General features: G+C 51.9%; 1 protein-coding gene across 3 annotated transcripts in view; it reads right to left on the bottom strand.

Moving 5' to 3' along the window:
- The window catches only part of rps6kc1 (ribosomal protein S6 kinase B1), a 40,966-nt gene extending 24,897 nt beyond the window's left edge, over positions 1-16,069 (bottom strand). Inside the window, exons 1-19 of one of the 3 annotated variants that reach the window (XR_015854373.1) lie at positions 15,840-16,069; positions 14,876-14,911; positions 14,280-14,400; positions 13,980-14,095; positions 13,815-13,908; positions 13,476-13,529; positions 12,982-13,383; positions 12,758-12,882; positions 12,570-12,668; positions 10,835-10,882; positions 10,087-10,219; positions 8,237-9,751; positions 7,502-7,591; positions 4,160-4,242; positions 2,367-2,462; positions 2,058-2,202; positions 701-836; positions 177-430; positions 12-102 (exon numbers count right to left, since the gene is read on the bottom strand). Coding sequence is in view for 1 of the 3 variants with exons in the window: in XM_088361834.1 (XP_088217960.1) it covers positions 2,101-2,202; positions 2,367-2,462; positions 4,160-4,242; positions 7,502-7,591; positions 8,237-9,751; positions 10,087-10,219; positions 10,835-10,882; positions 12,570-12,668; positions 12,758-12,882; positions 12,982-13,383; positions 13,476-13,529; positions 13,815-13,908; positions 13,980-14,095; positions 14,280-14,400; positions 14,876-14,911; positions 15,840-15,941 (3,216 nt within the window). In the remaining 2 variants the exon portion in view is untranslated. Of the gene's footprint in view, positions 1-11; positions 103-176; positions 431-700; positions 837-1,601; positions 2,203-2,366; positions 2,463-4,159; positions 4,243-7,501; positions 7,592-8,236; positions 9,752-10,086; positions 10,220-10,834; positions 10,883-12,569; positions 12,669-12,757; positions 12,883-12,981; positions 13,384-13,475; positions 13,530-13,814; positions 13,909-13,979; positions 14,096-14,279; positions 14,401-14,875; positions 14,912-15,703; positions 15,810-15,839 lie in introns of those variants that run through there. The other 2 variants (XR_015854374.1, XM_088361834.1) reach the window with 2 other exon arrangements.
- Positions 16,070-16,368: the final 299 nt, after the last annotated feature.

The following is a 16,368-nucleotide window of genomic DNA, read 5'->3' on the forward strand; positions in this document are numbered from 1 at the left end:
TCGTAGCTAACCTTAACTTTTGCAGAGTGGACTTTCCAACCCAGAAGGTCTGGACGGCGAGGCGGACGTGCGACCCGCACGGGCCGCCCTCACGTGGCCTTACTGGACACAAAGCAGATCGCTAAGTTTTGCTCACCGTGGTGAAAACGGCACCGCACCGCATGTCAACGGCTTACCTGCACCGAGGCCGTCGTCTCGTCCATGTGCGTGCGTGCGTGCGTGCGTGCGTCAAGGTTGTGTGTGCATGTGGAGGGTTGGGGGGTGTAATGAAGAGGCAGGCATTGTGCCTCTTCATAATGACATCATGGCTCTGACAGAAGCTGGAGAAGATGCCCGAGGTTCTCCGAGCGGAACTCTTCAGCTTGGCGCAAGTGTGCGTGTGTGCGTGTGTCACTCCCTAGGCTGTAGGAGCCCTCCTGGGCTTTGTGAGCTAAAGTCAAAGCGTCAAAGACAAAAACAAAACTTGACCACAAGCAATATGAAACAGAGGGCAGGCCATTTGGCCGCTGCTTGTGTGGAAAAGTGCGTGTGTGCCTGAATAGAGCAAAGACACCCGGGTGGGAAAAGACAACAGTGGCGGTGCCGTGCCATGGTGGGAGGGAGGGAGGGAGTGATAGGAGAGCGGTCCAGGAAGTTGGAGGAATATGCGAGGGGTCAACTCGGCCTGCGGGCTCCGGGGAGCCTGGCTCCGAGGGCTTACCACGAGAAGCGTTGCATCACGGGAGTCCTTGGCGCGTCCTCTCCGCCTTCCCTGTGGCAAAGACACGCGTGTGCGTGTGCACCTTGGCTCGCTGCTCACTCGCTTGCAAACAAGGCAGCACGCAAAACGGAGCATCCTTGAATATTAAGAAACATGAAAGGCTTTTTATTTATTTATTTTTTTAATCTACATTACATTTGAAAAACATGGACTTAATGTTATTTCCTATTGATTCACATTTACTAGTCAATATTTAGTTCGTTCGTTTTGTCAAGTAGAAAATTCGACTCAAAATGAACACGTTAACAAGCGCGTGGGTGCTGCTGTTTTGATGAGCGACCGACGGACTCGGCGCTCATGACACTTGGAAAGACGAAAAGCCCACATGACCTTTGTGAAGGCTCAACTTTGGCTGCGTCTCGTGAGACTAGCTAATGCGGCGACCTGTAAGCGCGCCGGCATCAAAGGCACGCGAGCGGAGGAGCGCTCGGCGGAGGCCGCTCGAGACGCAAAGATTGACAGGCTTCCGCTCGACACGGCGGGGAACCTCTGGCCCCCGACGCGCGCGCTAACGAGAGACGGGGCCTTGTGATGAGCGCTAATCGCCGCAGACTCTTGACCCCGCCGCCAATGAGGTGGGCGCCGGGGAAGGCGAGGCGGCAGCTCCCCTGACCTGTGCGTGAATATGTCACGGCGGCTGACGGAGGCATCGAGCCGCTGGGTTCATGTTCAGTTCAGACGCTCTGTTAAGGGGGCTCGCTGGGAGGGATGGCTCGCTCTGTTATTAGCGGCGCCACATTTTGCCGCGGCGAGGGAGTAGAGACATTTTCTTCCTTGTTAGGGAGACAGTCCACCGTGGGTGTGTGTGTGCGTGTGAGAGAGGAAGCAACATCGCAGCATGTCTGTCTGTCAGGTGCGTTTATTGTTGTTTGCGTGGCTGGGGAGTGTGCGCAGGGTTAGGGTACAGACAGGAAGGAAGAAAGAAAGAAAGACAACATTGTCGCTGCCTGCGACAGCTCTGGCTTTCAACGTGCACCAATGACATCACCACAAAGTCGTTTCAATGTCAAACTTGACTATGTCCACAAAATGGGTTGGTTATCTTGCGCTTTGTGACGTCAAAGGAGTTGTTTTTGCCAAAAGTGTCGACTTTCTTGATTGTGAGGCAGAACGGCGGCCCCTTTTAACTGGGCCCGGTGGTTTTGCTCCTTCACTTGCATAGTACAGGCCGCGATACGGATATGAAAAAGAGAAGGGCGCGATCCCGTCCGGTTTGGGCTGTGAGCGAGCGCCTCCGGCTTTGGGAAGTGTACAGGAGAAGGAAGAGAGAGATTTTTCTCCTTTCTCTTGTGTCTACCTGCAGTGTAAGAATGACGCCGCGCAAATGGGGCCAGCTGCATCTACTTGCTCCAGTCCACTTTGGCAAAGAAGGGGTGCGCTTTGATGTCGTCCACGCCGGCCACTCCGGCGCCCAGCCGCTCGCTGGGGTTGTACTGCAGCAACTGGCGCACACACACACACACACACACACACACACACACACACACACACACGGGAGGGACGGAGGGAGGCAGCCTTCAACAACAACGACGACGACGACGATGCCACTTAACGGGCTTTGCTAACATGCAGCCGGCAACATTTTTCACCGTGTTCTCATGCGCACCTGTTCCAGCAGCGACCTGGCTTCCTCCGACACAGACTCTGGGATGTTGAGTGCCGTGTGGCGTCCGATTCCCGCCGGATGGCACTGCAGCAGCGACTGCGGGGAGGAGAGATAACCATCAGCGCAAACAGAAAGAAAAGGAAAAAAAAAACGGGGCAAGCAAACGGGACGCCCGCCGAGCGCGGGAGCTAAGGGAGGACGACGCGGCACCTGAAACAACAATGATGACGGCCGTTCTGCTCTTCTTGGAACTGCCCGTGCGCGTGCGTGCGTGCGTGCGTGCGTGCGAGTGTCACAGAATGGAAAACAAAAGTGTGTTTTTCATCATGACAATTTTGGAAAAAGTTCACCGGAATGGTTAACCAGGCGGGATTTTGAAAAGCAAACGAGTGCACTCGGCCAAAAATACAACGAAAAAAGTGAGCGAGCGAAAGGCAGCTCAAGACCCCTAAGTGCACACACTAAAGCCTTATTGTTCAAATAATTGACAATAATGGCCAGTAATCACCGCGAGCAGCGGCGCATCTTCCAACGGAACACAGAAAAAACACACACGCACACGCACACGTACAAAACGACTGCGCACGTGTGTGTGTGCGTCAAACCGTGGCGCTTTGCTTTGTGTGCCCCCCAGCTGGATCTGTTGCCTGGCTGGCTCCCTCCCTCCCTCCCTCCCTCCCTCTCGATACCTGCTGCAGGACTTCTGGCTGGGTTCCTGGCTGCAGTCAAGACCGCCTTAGGCAAGATCTTATCCTGCAAGGATCAAGAGGCGCTATTTGCGCTCGTGTCTGTGTGTATCTTTGCCAGACGTAATCATCAAAGGAGACATCTGTGCCGCTGACTTGTTGTTTTTTCCCCAGGTAAGCGCGCCCGCATATTGTTCGACACCCCCGACTCGTGTTCGGGACGTTGATGGGCACCCTTGATGGCTGATAAGGAAACATGCCCACTGGCAAACAGTTACATTCGATTTAAATTTAATAAACAATGAAAAATTGAAGGCCCCGTTTTGCACTTGCACTCTTAGACCATCAGTTCTGTTGCACCAATCCATGTCGCGAGGAAGAATAAAGAAACGCCAATGGCCCCAAAAAATTCTTGATGCCGTTTGACAGTTCTCCGTTCTCTGTTAACCGTTGTGAAATAAGACAAAACAAAATGATTCATCCATCCGCGCATTGCATTTTCAAACCAGTGTCTAAAAAAAAAAAAAAAAAAGTCAAAGTAATGTCATAGTAGAAGAAGACAGCGCCAGGAGGCAAGTCTGCTCACATTAAGCCCAAACAAGGTTATGAAGAGCACGCAACGAACCAGTTTCTCACTTCGCGCTGGCTCTTTCTCACTTAATCGTTTGACAGACAAATGTGAGCTTGGGCAAACGGCGCATTGCAAACGACTAAGCGAAACGGAGGAGTCTTCAAAGGACGGACCCCGGCCGGCGCCACACGGCCTTTGGACCGGCCGAGCGACGGTGACTTGAGAGAGCTGCCCCGGTCTTCACCTTCAAGGCCCGCGTAAGCGCCGCAACGCCGCGGCAGCCAGCAAAGGGGCCCGCCGAGGGCCGACCCCGTGGCCCGGCAGATGGAGCTCAAGCTGGGGGAGGAAGTCACACCGACACCCCTGGCGCTCCCGGAGAACCGCAGCGAGAGGCGGTGGCGGCCAAGACGCACCGTGCTCGCGCACACGATCTGGCAGCTCCAATCAAAATGCCAATCAACATCCCATAATACCCGAGCAGCCAAAGGAAGGGGAGGACAAAACAAAAAAGCCCACTCGGCCCTTTTTGGACTCACCGTGCTCGTCAGCAGCTCAAAGAGGATGGCGCCCAAACTCCACCAATCGCACGCGGCCGTCTCCTCGCCGGTGCCGCCCACCTCTGAAAAAGAGAAACACATTTGGGGTCCATCAAATGGAGCAAAATAATGATCCACTTGCACTTCTTTTAAAAGAAAGAATTAGATCGACTCAATGTGCGGCGGCTACTTGAGTTTCAAAACACTCCACATTGTCCCAGGCCGACATCTTGAATCGCTCCGTCATACTGACACACTTGCTTCAAAATGAGCGTGCGCGTGCACACATGCGGAGTGTGTGTGTGTGTGTGTGTCATAAAAGCGCAATTTGCATCATAAAAAAGCAGTTAAATTGAGGCAAGCGTCTGCGCGGCAACTTCACGCCATCTGCATGACCCGACCTCCCGACAGCAAACAGCGCACATTAAGAAATGGAAAGCGCAAGAGCGCAAATCATGTTGTCTTTGTGCCGTTTGAGGCGTCGCCATCTACGGGGATCTGAGAGTCATTCCGCCCATGTCTCGCGGATGCTTCCTACACGTTTAAAAAAAATCAAATAAAAACATTGAAGAAATAAATGTGCCGGCGGCGGTCGAGGGCGCTCGAGCGAGCCATCGAAACGACCACGACGGGGAAAGGCTAAAAAGCAATGCGTCCAAATTTGACACAGACAGAAAAGAGCGCACGCTCTTTTGCCAAAGTCAAAAAGTGCGCGTGGGTGCATACTAGTACAGTAGCTGCGCTTGGAAGCAGATGGCTTCTCATGCCGCTCAACTTTGCTTTGGGGGGGGGGGGGGGGTGTTGTGCTCACCCAGGGGGGCGCCCGTGACCCCGTGTGCGCCCAGAGATCAGGCTTCTCAGCTGGGGGAACACGAGAGACAAAGACCCCTGCTCTCCTGGAGGGGCCGTGTGGCTCTCTTGCAGCCAAGGTTAGACAGGGCTATGATACTGTTGCGCACACACACATGCGTGCGTGCGTGCGTGCGTGTGCACACACTTAGCGCTAACTGAGCAACCAGTCTTCAGGGCTCCCCAGGACTACTGTTTTGACAACCAAGGAGAGAAGATCGTCATTGAACGGACTAGTGATACCTGCGTAGCCCTTAGCTGGAGGGGCAATGGTCAACGCACACACACACACACACACACGTCTGAGAGCAAGGTCGATGTCATCACAATGGATTAATGTCGAAGGAGCCGCAGGGAGAGTACAGTGGAGCTGGCTACACTTACCGCTCTGTCAGAGCGATGCACGGAGAAAGGGAGACAGAGGATGGGGGAGGGAGGGAAGGGGGGTTAAGCGCCTCCAGAGGCCACAGGTCATCGCAGAGCTACCCTTCCGCAGAGTGACTGCGCCTTCAACTGGACTGCATGCCAAATATTTAAGAACAATACAGCACACACTGCGCTGGCTATCTCCAATCACATGGACTGACTCTCCTGTGGGCCGTAAGGAACTCTCGCTCTCAAACACTTGAGGAAAGAAGAAACGCCGTTTAAGCAGATGAAAATTGCACTCAGGCATCAGGTGGGATGATGTCACACACACACACACACACACACACACAATTATAAAAGCAATACAGAATGATGCATACTTTTTATGATGGTTGGTTGTCTGTGTGTGTACACACTTATCGGCTTTACCTGCTGCCGGCACTACAACTGAAATATTCAATCCAAAGTTTCCCTGAGCTGTCCTTCCCTCTCCATAGAAAAATAAAAAGGGATTCAATTTGCTTCTGTTTGGCAAACATTCAACTGCTTGTTTTTGTTTCATCTCGTTTCCTTTGACTAATTATAATAAACCAAAACATTTGCCATCTGATATTTATTAGCGGTGACCAAATGGTGAGAAAGTAAATAAGCACAAGTGCAAAATAAACAGATTAAAACACTGCCACTGGATTTTTCCAAGTCCACTCCCTGCTCGTGTGTGTGTGAGCGTGTGCTTTCAAAACCTGTTTCTCTCCTCCTTTCTCTCTCACACACACACACACACACAAAACCATAGAGAGAGAGCAGACCCCCTGCTAGCTCTCTGGCAAACACTCATAAATCTGTCATCAGGAATGAAGCCATAGAGCTGACCCTGTCTGGATAAACAGCAATACAGAACAAGGGCAAGAGAAAACACACACACACACACAGTTTGGAATGACAAGCATATACATGAAATGAATAGAGGTGTTAAATTCAGATTTGTATATTGGACAAAAGTGTGAAAAAAAGAGCAATAAAGGCAGACAGGCAGAAAGCGAGCAGGCAGCACACGCCCCCTATTGACGGCCATGATGACAACGCCATGAATACCATCGGTGGTATTCAAACTAACAATGGGATTTTTGGGATGATCCCGTACATGTTTTTAATGAAATGTCTTTGGCTGTAAGAAGATATGATAAACAAAGGAAGTAAAGCGCAAAGCTGAGCCGCAATAGCCCTGATGTTTTTTTTAATGTATTAAGGCGCGGGATTATTCGGATTACTGTCTTTAGGTTATTTGATCAATTCTCTGCCTCATCGCTCAAGACGCTGGCTATTTATTGTGTTGGCCTGTTTACAAACTAAGGACATTTTCAACATAGAACATTTTATTTATAGAAATAAGGCTATTTTTAATTTTTCATTCTTTGCGTTAGGCACAACCAGTTTGAATATATTCTATATGGAAAATATGAATATTCAGTTGACAATATTTTCTTTCATTTTAGTTCAAAATATAGTTTTTAACCTGATTAAAAAAAAAAAAGCAAAAAATGCCTCTCAAGCCTTGAGGTCATCGACTCCACACAAAAAAATAGTGATGATTGTTTGTACGTGTCTTACGTGTTTTATGAGAAAACTTGAACTGGAAATGCAATGAAAAGGACATGGAATTTATAGACGTAATGGAAAAAACTAGGACAGATGACAGGTCACCTACCTCACCTTGTAGGAAAAGTCAAGAGTATCAATTGGATAGTGTGTGTGTTGTTTTCAGCAAGAAATGTGAATTCCATCCGAGTGTGTGAAAATACCAAAGCGCAGAGCAGAATTGCACTGTTGCATTTGGTGGCAACCGCTTTGCTTTGGCCAGATTTTGAGCAGCGTGCCGTGCCGGAGCCTGCCGGGGGCAACCGGCGAGGGCCGAGCGGGCGCTGCGGCTGGACTCACTGTTGCGCAGCAGCGCCCTTTAGAGGACCGCGACAGCATTGCGACAACATTTGGTAAATTCGCACCGAGGCTGGGGCAGAAACGCACCTTCCCATCCACTTTATATTCATTTCGAAAGATTTTCAAAAGTTGTCAGAACCCTGACGACAAGGGTACGTCAACAAATAGGTGAGAGGAGGGTCTCACCTGGCGCGCAATACATGTTTGCGCTGGCCTCTTTGTCGCACGACTCCTCCACATCTGTCCAGCTGCAGAAGTAAGTCAGCTGAACATGACCTGAAAGAAAAAGAAGAGTTTGGTTTTCAGCACCTCGCCAGTCAAGCGTCACTCTGACTTTTCCAACCGTCGGCCTCTCGACGGGCACTTCCTTGCTTGCGGCCGCTCCTTTGCGAATCCGTTTCAAGCGCACCGCCCGGGCGATTACTCCTGTTTAGCGGCTAGCCGTTAACGCCATCATTAGAACTAATGGTGTCATTAGGTAGCCGTGGCCATTAGCCGGGGCTAGCCAGAATGATGCGGCGCGCTACTTGGTTGATGGGCCCTTTAGAACAATAATTACCACGGGGGAGACTAAAACAGCCACTCAGCTAATTAGACGCTTGCAGATAACGAGGTGGAGAGAGATGATTGTGGCACGACGAGAGAAGAAAATGGGGAGGAATGTGCAGGCCGGCGACTAAAACCGGCTCTGCTTTTTCTTTTGCTGGACAACTGATCAGATGAGAGAGGGTGCTCGCCAGACAACAGCTCAAATCTAGATCTACGGATAGAAAATGGATGGAAAGTGCCTCCCCTCCCAAGCAGCAATCTTTCCACACACACACACACACATTGAAGTCTTTTTTCATTTGTGCGATGGTTGATCAAGTTGGCCATTTGAGTTTCATAGCCACTCTCTGGCTCTCTATCGCTCTCTCTCACCTTGGCGATCGAGGAGGATGTTGTTGGGATTGAGGTCCCGGCAGATGATGCCCTCGCGGTGCAGACAATCCAGCGCCGTCAGCAGCTCCACGGCCCAGCGACAGACGTAGGCCTCCGGAATTCGAGCCTGCGACGCGGCCAGCGACAACTCGTCCAGCTCGGCAAACAGCCGCGATACTTCTTGGTGGAACTCGACTTCGTCGGGCGTAACCGCCGACGGCTGCGTGCGGCGATGTGGTGATTTCTCACGGGCCCGAGGGGGTTGGACGTCGGCGACGGCGCGGCCCTGTATCGCTTTGTCGCCGAGGCCCACGTCGAGCAAAGAGTCGTTATTGGAGGCCTCGGCCGGCATTTTCTCTGGCTGCTTTTGTCCAAAAGTCAAGCTGTAGTCATCCCAGAGGGAGGTCAAGAGGGATGAAGACGCGACACCGGGGTCAGGTTTTGCCTGCTGCCCTTCCTCTTCCTCGGGGAGTTGTAGAACATCCGGCTTGCTTGACCTTTGAGGGGAGGCGGCCACCTCCAGGCCCGGACGCGGCGCCGAAGTCTCCGATGGCTCTCGTTGAGAGTCGGCGGGCTCGCTCACGACGGGGAGATTGACCAAGAGGTCCGGCGGATGAGCCTCATCCTCCGCGGCCGCCTCTTCAAAAGAAATAACCGGCACTGACTCGTTGGAGTCTTTATCGCCGCAATCTAAGCCTCGTAGCTGAGCACTGTGGCGCTTGACCTCCAGAGCCAGCTCTTGAAGGTTCTCCACCACGGGGGGCTCTTCATGGGAGGATGGGGGCAGCTGGACCTGCTGCTGGGCCTGCCGCTGGGCCTGCTGCTGGGCCTGCCGCTGGGCCTGCTGCTGGGCCTGCTGCTGGGCCTGCTGCTGGGCCCGCTCCCCGTAGTCTTGGCAGGTCACCTCGCTCGCGCTGTCTTTGCTGTCGATGCGGAAAAACTCCATGGGCGTGCGTTTGGACCCTTCCAGAGACGGCAACCCGTCCGAGGAAGGCGGTGGGCCCGCGGGGTCGCCCGGCTCCGGACAGCCGGGGGACGAAGGCGGGCTGTCGTTGCCGAGCAGCGAGCGGCTGCGCGAGGAGGCGCTGGCCGTCCCGCTGGCCACGTCAAACGACACTTCCCGCTCGCTCGTCACGTCGTCGTCCACCTCCAGAGCGTCCGGCTCCACTTTCTCCTGCTCGTACTCGTTGCAAAGCGTTAGGTAGCTATTGGTGCACTCCTCCTCGGACGTTGCGCCAGAGTCTGGGTGGGCCGCCACTTTTTGGCGAAGCCTGGCAAAGAGACCGCTTTTACGAGGAGAGGCAGCCGGCTCACCGACTTGCTTGTTTGCCTGCGCCGCAGAATCGGAAGCGCACGCGGCGAGCGGCAAAGAAGAATCCTCAGCCGGGCGCGGCGCAGCCGACTGCGGCGAGCGTACGGCGGCCGTATGGCTCTTCTGGATAAAAGGAATGTCGAAGCTGTCGTCCGAGTTGCAAGTGTGCAGGTACTTGCCAATGTGGGACCACAGCTTTCCGCCTGCAGTGGTACACACAATCAAGGAGACTTAGGCATGCATGGTCGAGATCAAAGCTGGCTTATGGCTTTTTTTTTTGGAATGAATACATTTGTCAAAACTGCTGGCGGGAAAACAACCCAAAGCGCAAGCTCACAGAAAATAAGTCCAAGTTGGAATCCTTGAGCACCACCCAAAAGGTGAGAGCGATGCAATGAGGCCCGGGTGTTGGCGTCGCTAATGAAGCGTGCCACCACCTGCTATTGCAATAATGACCTGTGACACGCACAGCCATCTCCATCAAACATCTGCCCGGCCGGGACAAGGGCACGCGCGAGACCGGCGTCAAGCGTCTTACCCTCGGCGTGGCCCAGCAGCAAGAAGACCGTGTCCTCCGAGTCGATGAGTTTCTTGAGCTGCACCATGTGCGGCACCGAGCGAGGCGTGATGCTCTTCTTGGCCCGGCCGCAGTCGCTGCTCTTCCTCAAACCCTGACGGAGGCCAAAAAAAAAGGATTGGAGACGTTTTGCATTATCACCTTCTCGACTATACACACACTTCCGCAAAGGCAAACGTTCGTTATGGTTTGGGGGAAAACGGCTGATCCTACTGCCCTTACAGCTGTGAAAGTTGCGAAACGCTCTGACAATGCCCCCTGGTGGCCAAGCGCACACCAGAAGGCGCCTCAAAGGATTCATCGTGACGAGCGAGCTATTTAATTCTTGCCATTCTTTTTCTTCTGACTCCAGCCTGGCAAAGGCACCATTATCTCCTAATGCCAGGGATGCCCCGACTCAAAGTCAGCGGATCCATCAAGCTATACAAGCGTGTGTGACTTTCAGAGAGTCGCACAAATCCAGTTCGCATTGGCAGCAAGTGTCCGCAGATATGTCTCCATATGCGTGTGTGTAGTCATGTGTGCCCACACCGCACGTTGACATCTGGCACGCGTCTCACACCTGAGCGCAGAGGAGCTGACAGGGACAGGCCCATTAGAATCAATTACAGCGGTCACCGACAGCGGCGGGGCGGGGCGGGGCAGGGCGGGGCGGGGCATCTGGCACACTTCACACTCACCGTCATCAGGACAACGACACCAGACTTACTTTCATGACGAACATCTCTCCTGTTCTCTTGTCCATGACCAAAAGAACCTGCCATGGCAGAAGGAAAGGGAGAGGCTCGTCAATAGGCAGCTTACAAACGGAGATGACAAAAGCGTTCAACGACGGGCTCGTATTCCACCCGAGCGCAAACTAAACGAGACGGGAGAGGGGGGGGGGATGAACCCGTCGGGCCCCGCCGTGTTTGCCGGGCCAATGTCACAGCCGCCGAACACTGATTTAAGCACATTAGGGCTCACATTATTAGCCGATTAGCCGAGCAGATGGGTGCAAACAAATGAGTTTGCAGTCAATTATTGAGCATAGACACGTAACATTTCTCATTTGATTCTTTGACATTGCGCAAGTCGCGCCATCCACTTTTTGACCGAGATCATGTTCAGCGGTTTTGTCCGAGCGCATTTCATTTCGGTCTTTGTGCATTTTTTCGAACGCTGCCGTGCGATGTGTCAATCAACGTAAGCGTCCGTACTTGCCAACGAGTTTCTTGTTTTTATTATGATATAAGGAGGTTTTATGATTCAATCATTTTTTTCCGCATGTGTCAACGGTTTCAATTAACGAGCAGATGTCGCCAGCGCCGTCCTTAAATGCTGACCTTCCTTTCACACGTGCCACCAATGTTCCAATTTCTTTCCTTCCTTCCCTCCCTCCCTCCCGCTCTGCCTGATATCTTCATTTGCGGCTCTTTTCTGTCCTCACATCATCATCGCTCTCGCGCTCCATCATCAGCCTCTCGGGGGAGAGCCCGAGCATATGTGCGCGACCCGGTGAGTGAGTTTTGTGCGCGTGTGTGTGTGTGTGTGTGTGCGCGCTCTTTCCGCGTGACCCTGGCCGGGACCAAACAGGTGCGGGCTAAATGGATATGAATGGAGATGTGAGTAAACAGAGCGGTGTCGCTAGCCAGGGCGCTAATATAATTAAGACACAAACATCAGGGAGGATGGGGGGGGACGGCGGCAGGGCGAGGAGCTTTCTCCATCTGTCTCTTCTGTCCCCATTAAAAGTGAAAGGTGGAAGGATGAGACGAGGAGGGCGGGCCGCTCAGCGTTTTGCCACGACTCCAATTGCCAAGCTGCTTTGAAAGTGATGGAGCGGCCAAGTCGGGCGCGGCGGCGGCGGCGGCGGCCGCGCGCCGCTCTCGTGTCAACATTCTCCTTAAGGGTTTTACGCGCGCGTGTTGAGGATGAGCATCATTGATTCGGTGTCGCGCGGCGCTCGCCGAGCCGCTTGCCAAGTCATTTCATGGCTGAGTGGGGAGGCTGCTTCGCCGGCAGCTGGCTGACAGAACCGGCAACCCAAACTGACCTTGGTGCTAGTCATAAGCGCCGCTAAACGTGTGGATACACGCACACACACATACACACACACTAGCTCTCTACAATCGTATCAAGTCAATCTTCTGTTTTATTGCTGAAGGAGGAGAGGCCACTCGGGGACACGCTGTCCATATTCATCAGGACACGAGTCAATGAATGTTCCGCACTTGCATGAACAAAGTGTTTGGTGAAGACAGACGCAAGCATTCGCCTTTCACCTTGAGCCCCGCAAATCCACTGACATTTTTTTCTGTTGAATCGAACTTGTGCTCCCAATATACATACAATAAGTGTCAGCATTTTCCGGGTGGACTTTCGTTATCAGAAAAAATGTCGACGGCTCGGTCCCTAACCCCGAAAGACAGACGGCCCGTTTTTACGACCTTTCAGCGACTGACCTTATCGATGACGCCCACCACCCGGTAAGCGGCGAGATCATCGGAAAGACTGTGCTGGCTCCCTCTGCTGGTGGACGCGCAGCACTGCGCCCCCATCACCTGCAAGCAAAACGGTCATTCCGCAAAGATTGATGCACACCTAATGAATGAATCAAACAACATGAGCGAGCGAGCGAGCGGTGGCCCACCAGCGTCTGCGAAGGCGCCTGGCCCATGTTGGCGCAAAGATGCCGACTGGATATTTGCTCTGCTCGCATCAGGTACTCGGCCGTCTTTTTCTTGACCGCCTCTCGCCGTGTGGGGCTGGGCTCACCTGCGTTGGGATGTTCATTCATTTACAACAACATTTTGATGAGCATTCGGGAAGAGGAGGTCAAGGAATAGCCATTCCTGCCTGATCCCCCACTCTCACCTTGAACACCTTGAAGCAGCAGGTCCACTCCACTGCGGTAGAAGGAGAACGCCGCCCGGTAGTCCTGATCCTTCTCCTTCTGCGCAGCCACGCAGATAAGCTGGCTGGCTTTGTCCAGGTAGTCGGCCTTCAGCTTCTCCTTCTTGGAGAACAGCGACGCGCGGCCAGGCCGAGGGACCTCCGGCTTCGAGGCCAGGGAAGCGGGCGACGGGGGGCGGCGGAGACGGTGCAGGGAGGGCAAGCGAGGACTGCTGCTACTGCTGCTGCTGCTACTGCTGCTGGCGGCGCCCCCGTGCGGCTGCTTCGGGGAAGTGCGGCCCAAGGCCACGCCATCGTTGAGCTCGGCCAGAGACTGCGTGTCCACGGCCAGGGAGTTCAAGTCGCTGCTGTCACCGGACGGGCCTGGAAAATGTGCGGATAGAAGGAACATAGCTTTGCTTGAATGTGAATTGCAGCTCTCATCCAATTATTAAGACCAAGAACTCAAGCTTTACCGCCATACTCCGACGTGATTGTGAAATCTTCTGCACAGCTGCGGTCTCGTTGAACTGAAGAAGAAATACAAATGGATTGTAAGGATTGTGAGAAAAACGCCCACGCCCACTCTTTGATTTTTACATTGTGACTTGGAAGAGTCCAAGGATCACTTCTAACTTTCATCGTGGCTGCTAGAATGTCAGCTCAGCAAGGCCCTTGCAGATAAAAAGAAGTGCTTTGGCATCCTCTTGTGGCCGATCAACATTCAAGAAGGCTTTTTTTTTCTCTCTCTCGCACACACACAATAGCATCAGTGCGGAATCAGATTTAGAAAAACTGAAAATACGAGCGCCTACCATCCGAGCTGCAGTCCGACAAACCGCCAGCCAGAAATTGGGAGAAAGGCTCGGACGGTCCGATGAGCTCCGAGCCGTCGTGGACCTCGCCGCCCTGGACGACACGTGTCAAGATTCGGGGCTCGTGCTTTCGTGCATGTGCATTGGATGGAGCCGACGTCTTACCTTAAAGAACTCGCGGATGTGCTGGCTGCTGTACAGAGCTGGAATGTTGGCAGAGAACTGCAGCAGATCCTCCAAGCACTGTCTCCTCTCCTCAATCACGGAGTCATCAAAGCGACCTCCACGTCAAAGAAGAGACATTTTTCCATATAGTGTCACCTTTGAGATTCTTCCTAAGAAACAACTTTACAAATTGGCTCTCTCATCATCGATGGCTAGGAGGCAGAACAAGATCTCACTTTTGTTTTTTTCTAATTTGTAGACTTGAGAGAGCCAAGACAAATGTATTTGATACAAACTTACCAAACACCTTGGCCTTGGCAAAGGGAGGAAACAGTTCCGATTGGCTGCAAACAGTCTTGTGCAGCTGCCAGAGGTTGTGGTGAAGTTTCCGAAAGTCGCTGTACCTTTTCCACACCGTTATCTGGACAATAGTGACAGACAGCGAGCGCAGTGTGATGGGGTCGGTCAAACAAGACAAACAAACTCAAGTCCGGATCCACGGATCCAGTCGCTACTTTTCTTTACTGTGTGCGAGAAAGTCGGCTCGCTCCCCGTTGAAGTCATCCTTTCTCAAGACGGTAATTAACATCACGCTGAATGCATTAGCGCGGCTTCCGGGTAAGAGTGCGCCGCATTCCGAAGTGGACGTCGTAACTCAAAAGCCAACTCAACTAGTGCGGCCCACCCTAGTCCTGCGTGAGCCGTGTCTCCCTGATGTGCAACTCACCAGATTCAAAAGATCAGGTGATCAGCAAGCTCTGTGGAAACCTCTACTGATTTGAATGTGGTGTGCTGCAGCAAAGAGAGACTATGGTGCTCGTTGGACCGGTGTGCCCTACCTCTACACCAAGTAACGAGTGATTCCCACACAAGTGAAAAATGTTTGCACGTCTTACCTCTTGGACGTCTTCCGTGTTATTCCTAGAAATGATCTGTGCAAAACCAGAAGAGGGGGAGAGGAGTCAAGATTGTAATCCAATTGTTCTTGTGGGGGCTGATACAAATATGAGCAGGGAGGGGGACAATGGATGCATTATATGGTGAATGACCGGGGGAAGAGGGAGACATCACCAGTAAATTTGAAGGTGATGGTCTGTGTCAAACTGATGGAACTGATGGCTCCTGGATTCCCCCCCACCGCCGGGATCAATAAAGTATCTATCTATCTATCTATCTATCTATCTATCTATCTATCTATCTATCTATCTATCTATCTATCTATCTAGACTAAATAAAGAATAACGCATTGATAAACTCTAATCGCTTTTATCAGTAGTAGTTTGACATTTGAGTCGGATAAATTGCATTTGCTTAAAATCTAAAATAGTATTTATCCCGCGTTTTGCCCTTACGCAGATTTCGTATTTCAGGGTTGCTATATACGTCAATCATCTGTGCGTACGCAAACTTCATACTTCCTCGGTATTCCTGACACACCGCTGCGCAGATCGCGCATTTCTGAACACAGATTTCAAAATTCCTGTACATCATGTGAAGATAAAATTGGAACACGCCGTTCAGTCATAGCAAAGTAAATTCCCCTGTAAATGATACAAATCCAACCTCCTGGGTCCTTTTAAAGCGTAGCGAACCACTTCGCTACGCAGTTTACGCTCGGCTTTGGGTCAGGTTCATTTACCGTTGTGATGACAAACGCTTAAGCAATTAACATAAGCCCCAAGGGCGTAAAAAAATACTATTGATAATTTTAGAAGGAGCATGACCTTATAAACGCACAAATGCAGCGACACTGCTATGTTGTCGTGGATACCGTTAGGCGTTCGCATCACATTAGCTCGACTAGCTTAGCTCGTGCTAGCTGCGTAGCACCATCTTTATTAGCCACAGCTGGCAACTCACCCGCGCGGTCACTTTGTAAACTGTGTAGCCTTTCGAGTGTTTCGTGGGCTCCGTGACGGTATAAAAACGAGCGAAATCCCCGTTGTCCCGCTGCGATATCATTCTGATAATAACATTGCCGAAAGCTTGAAGCCGGCCGGCGACGCCGTACACATGCAATCACTTTGACAGCCGCGGCGAAATGCCAGTAGGAGTGAGAGCTCCCTCCCTCGAACAAATCTATGTAACCGTTACGTCCTACGTGTGAGACCACTGAAACGTTTTTTTGTTTTGTTTTGTTTCGTTTTGTTTGGGCTTTTTAATTGGTTAAATGCATTTCCTCCACCACACCTATCAATCCTATATGGCAAAATGTCACAATTAAAAGACAATACAAAAATCACAAATCTAACTGTTATCATTAATATTGCGGCATAATTGATAACAATGACAATAATACAGAGTATTTGATCACCGGTGCAAACTACTCTCACAATACTAAACACTAACTGCATTCAAATGAATGTCCTCAAACTGACTATGTATAATA

This window comes from Syngnathus floridae, chromosome 19 (assembly GCF_059516105.1).
Source record: "Syngnathus floridae isolate MCC-2025c chromosome 19, RoL_Sflo_1.0, whole genome shotgun sequence".
NCBI lineage: Eukaryota > Metazoa > Chordata > Actinopteri > Syngnathiformes > Syngnathidae > Syngnathus > Syngnathus floridae.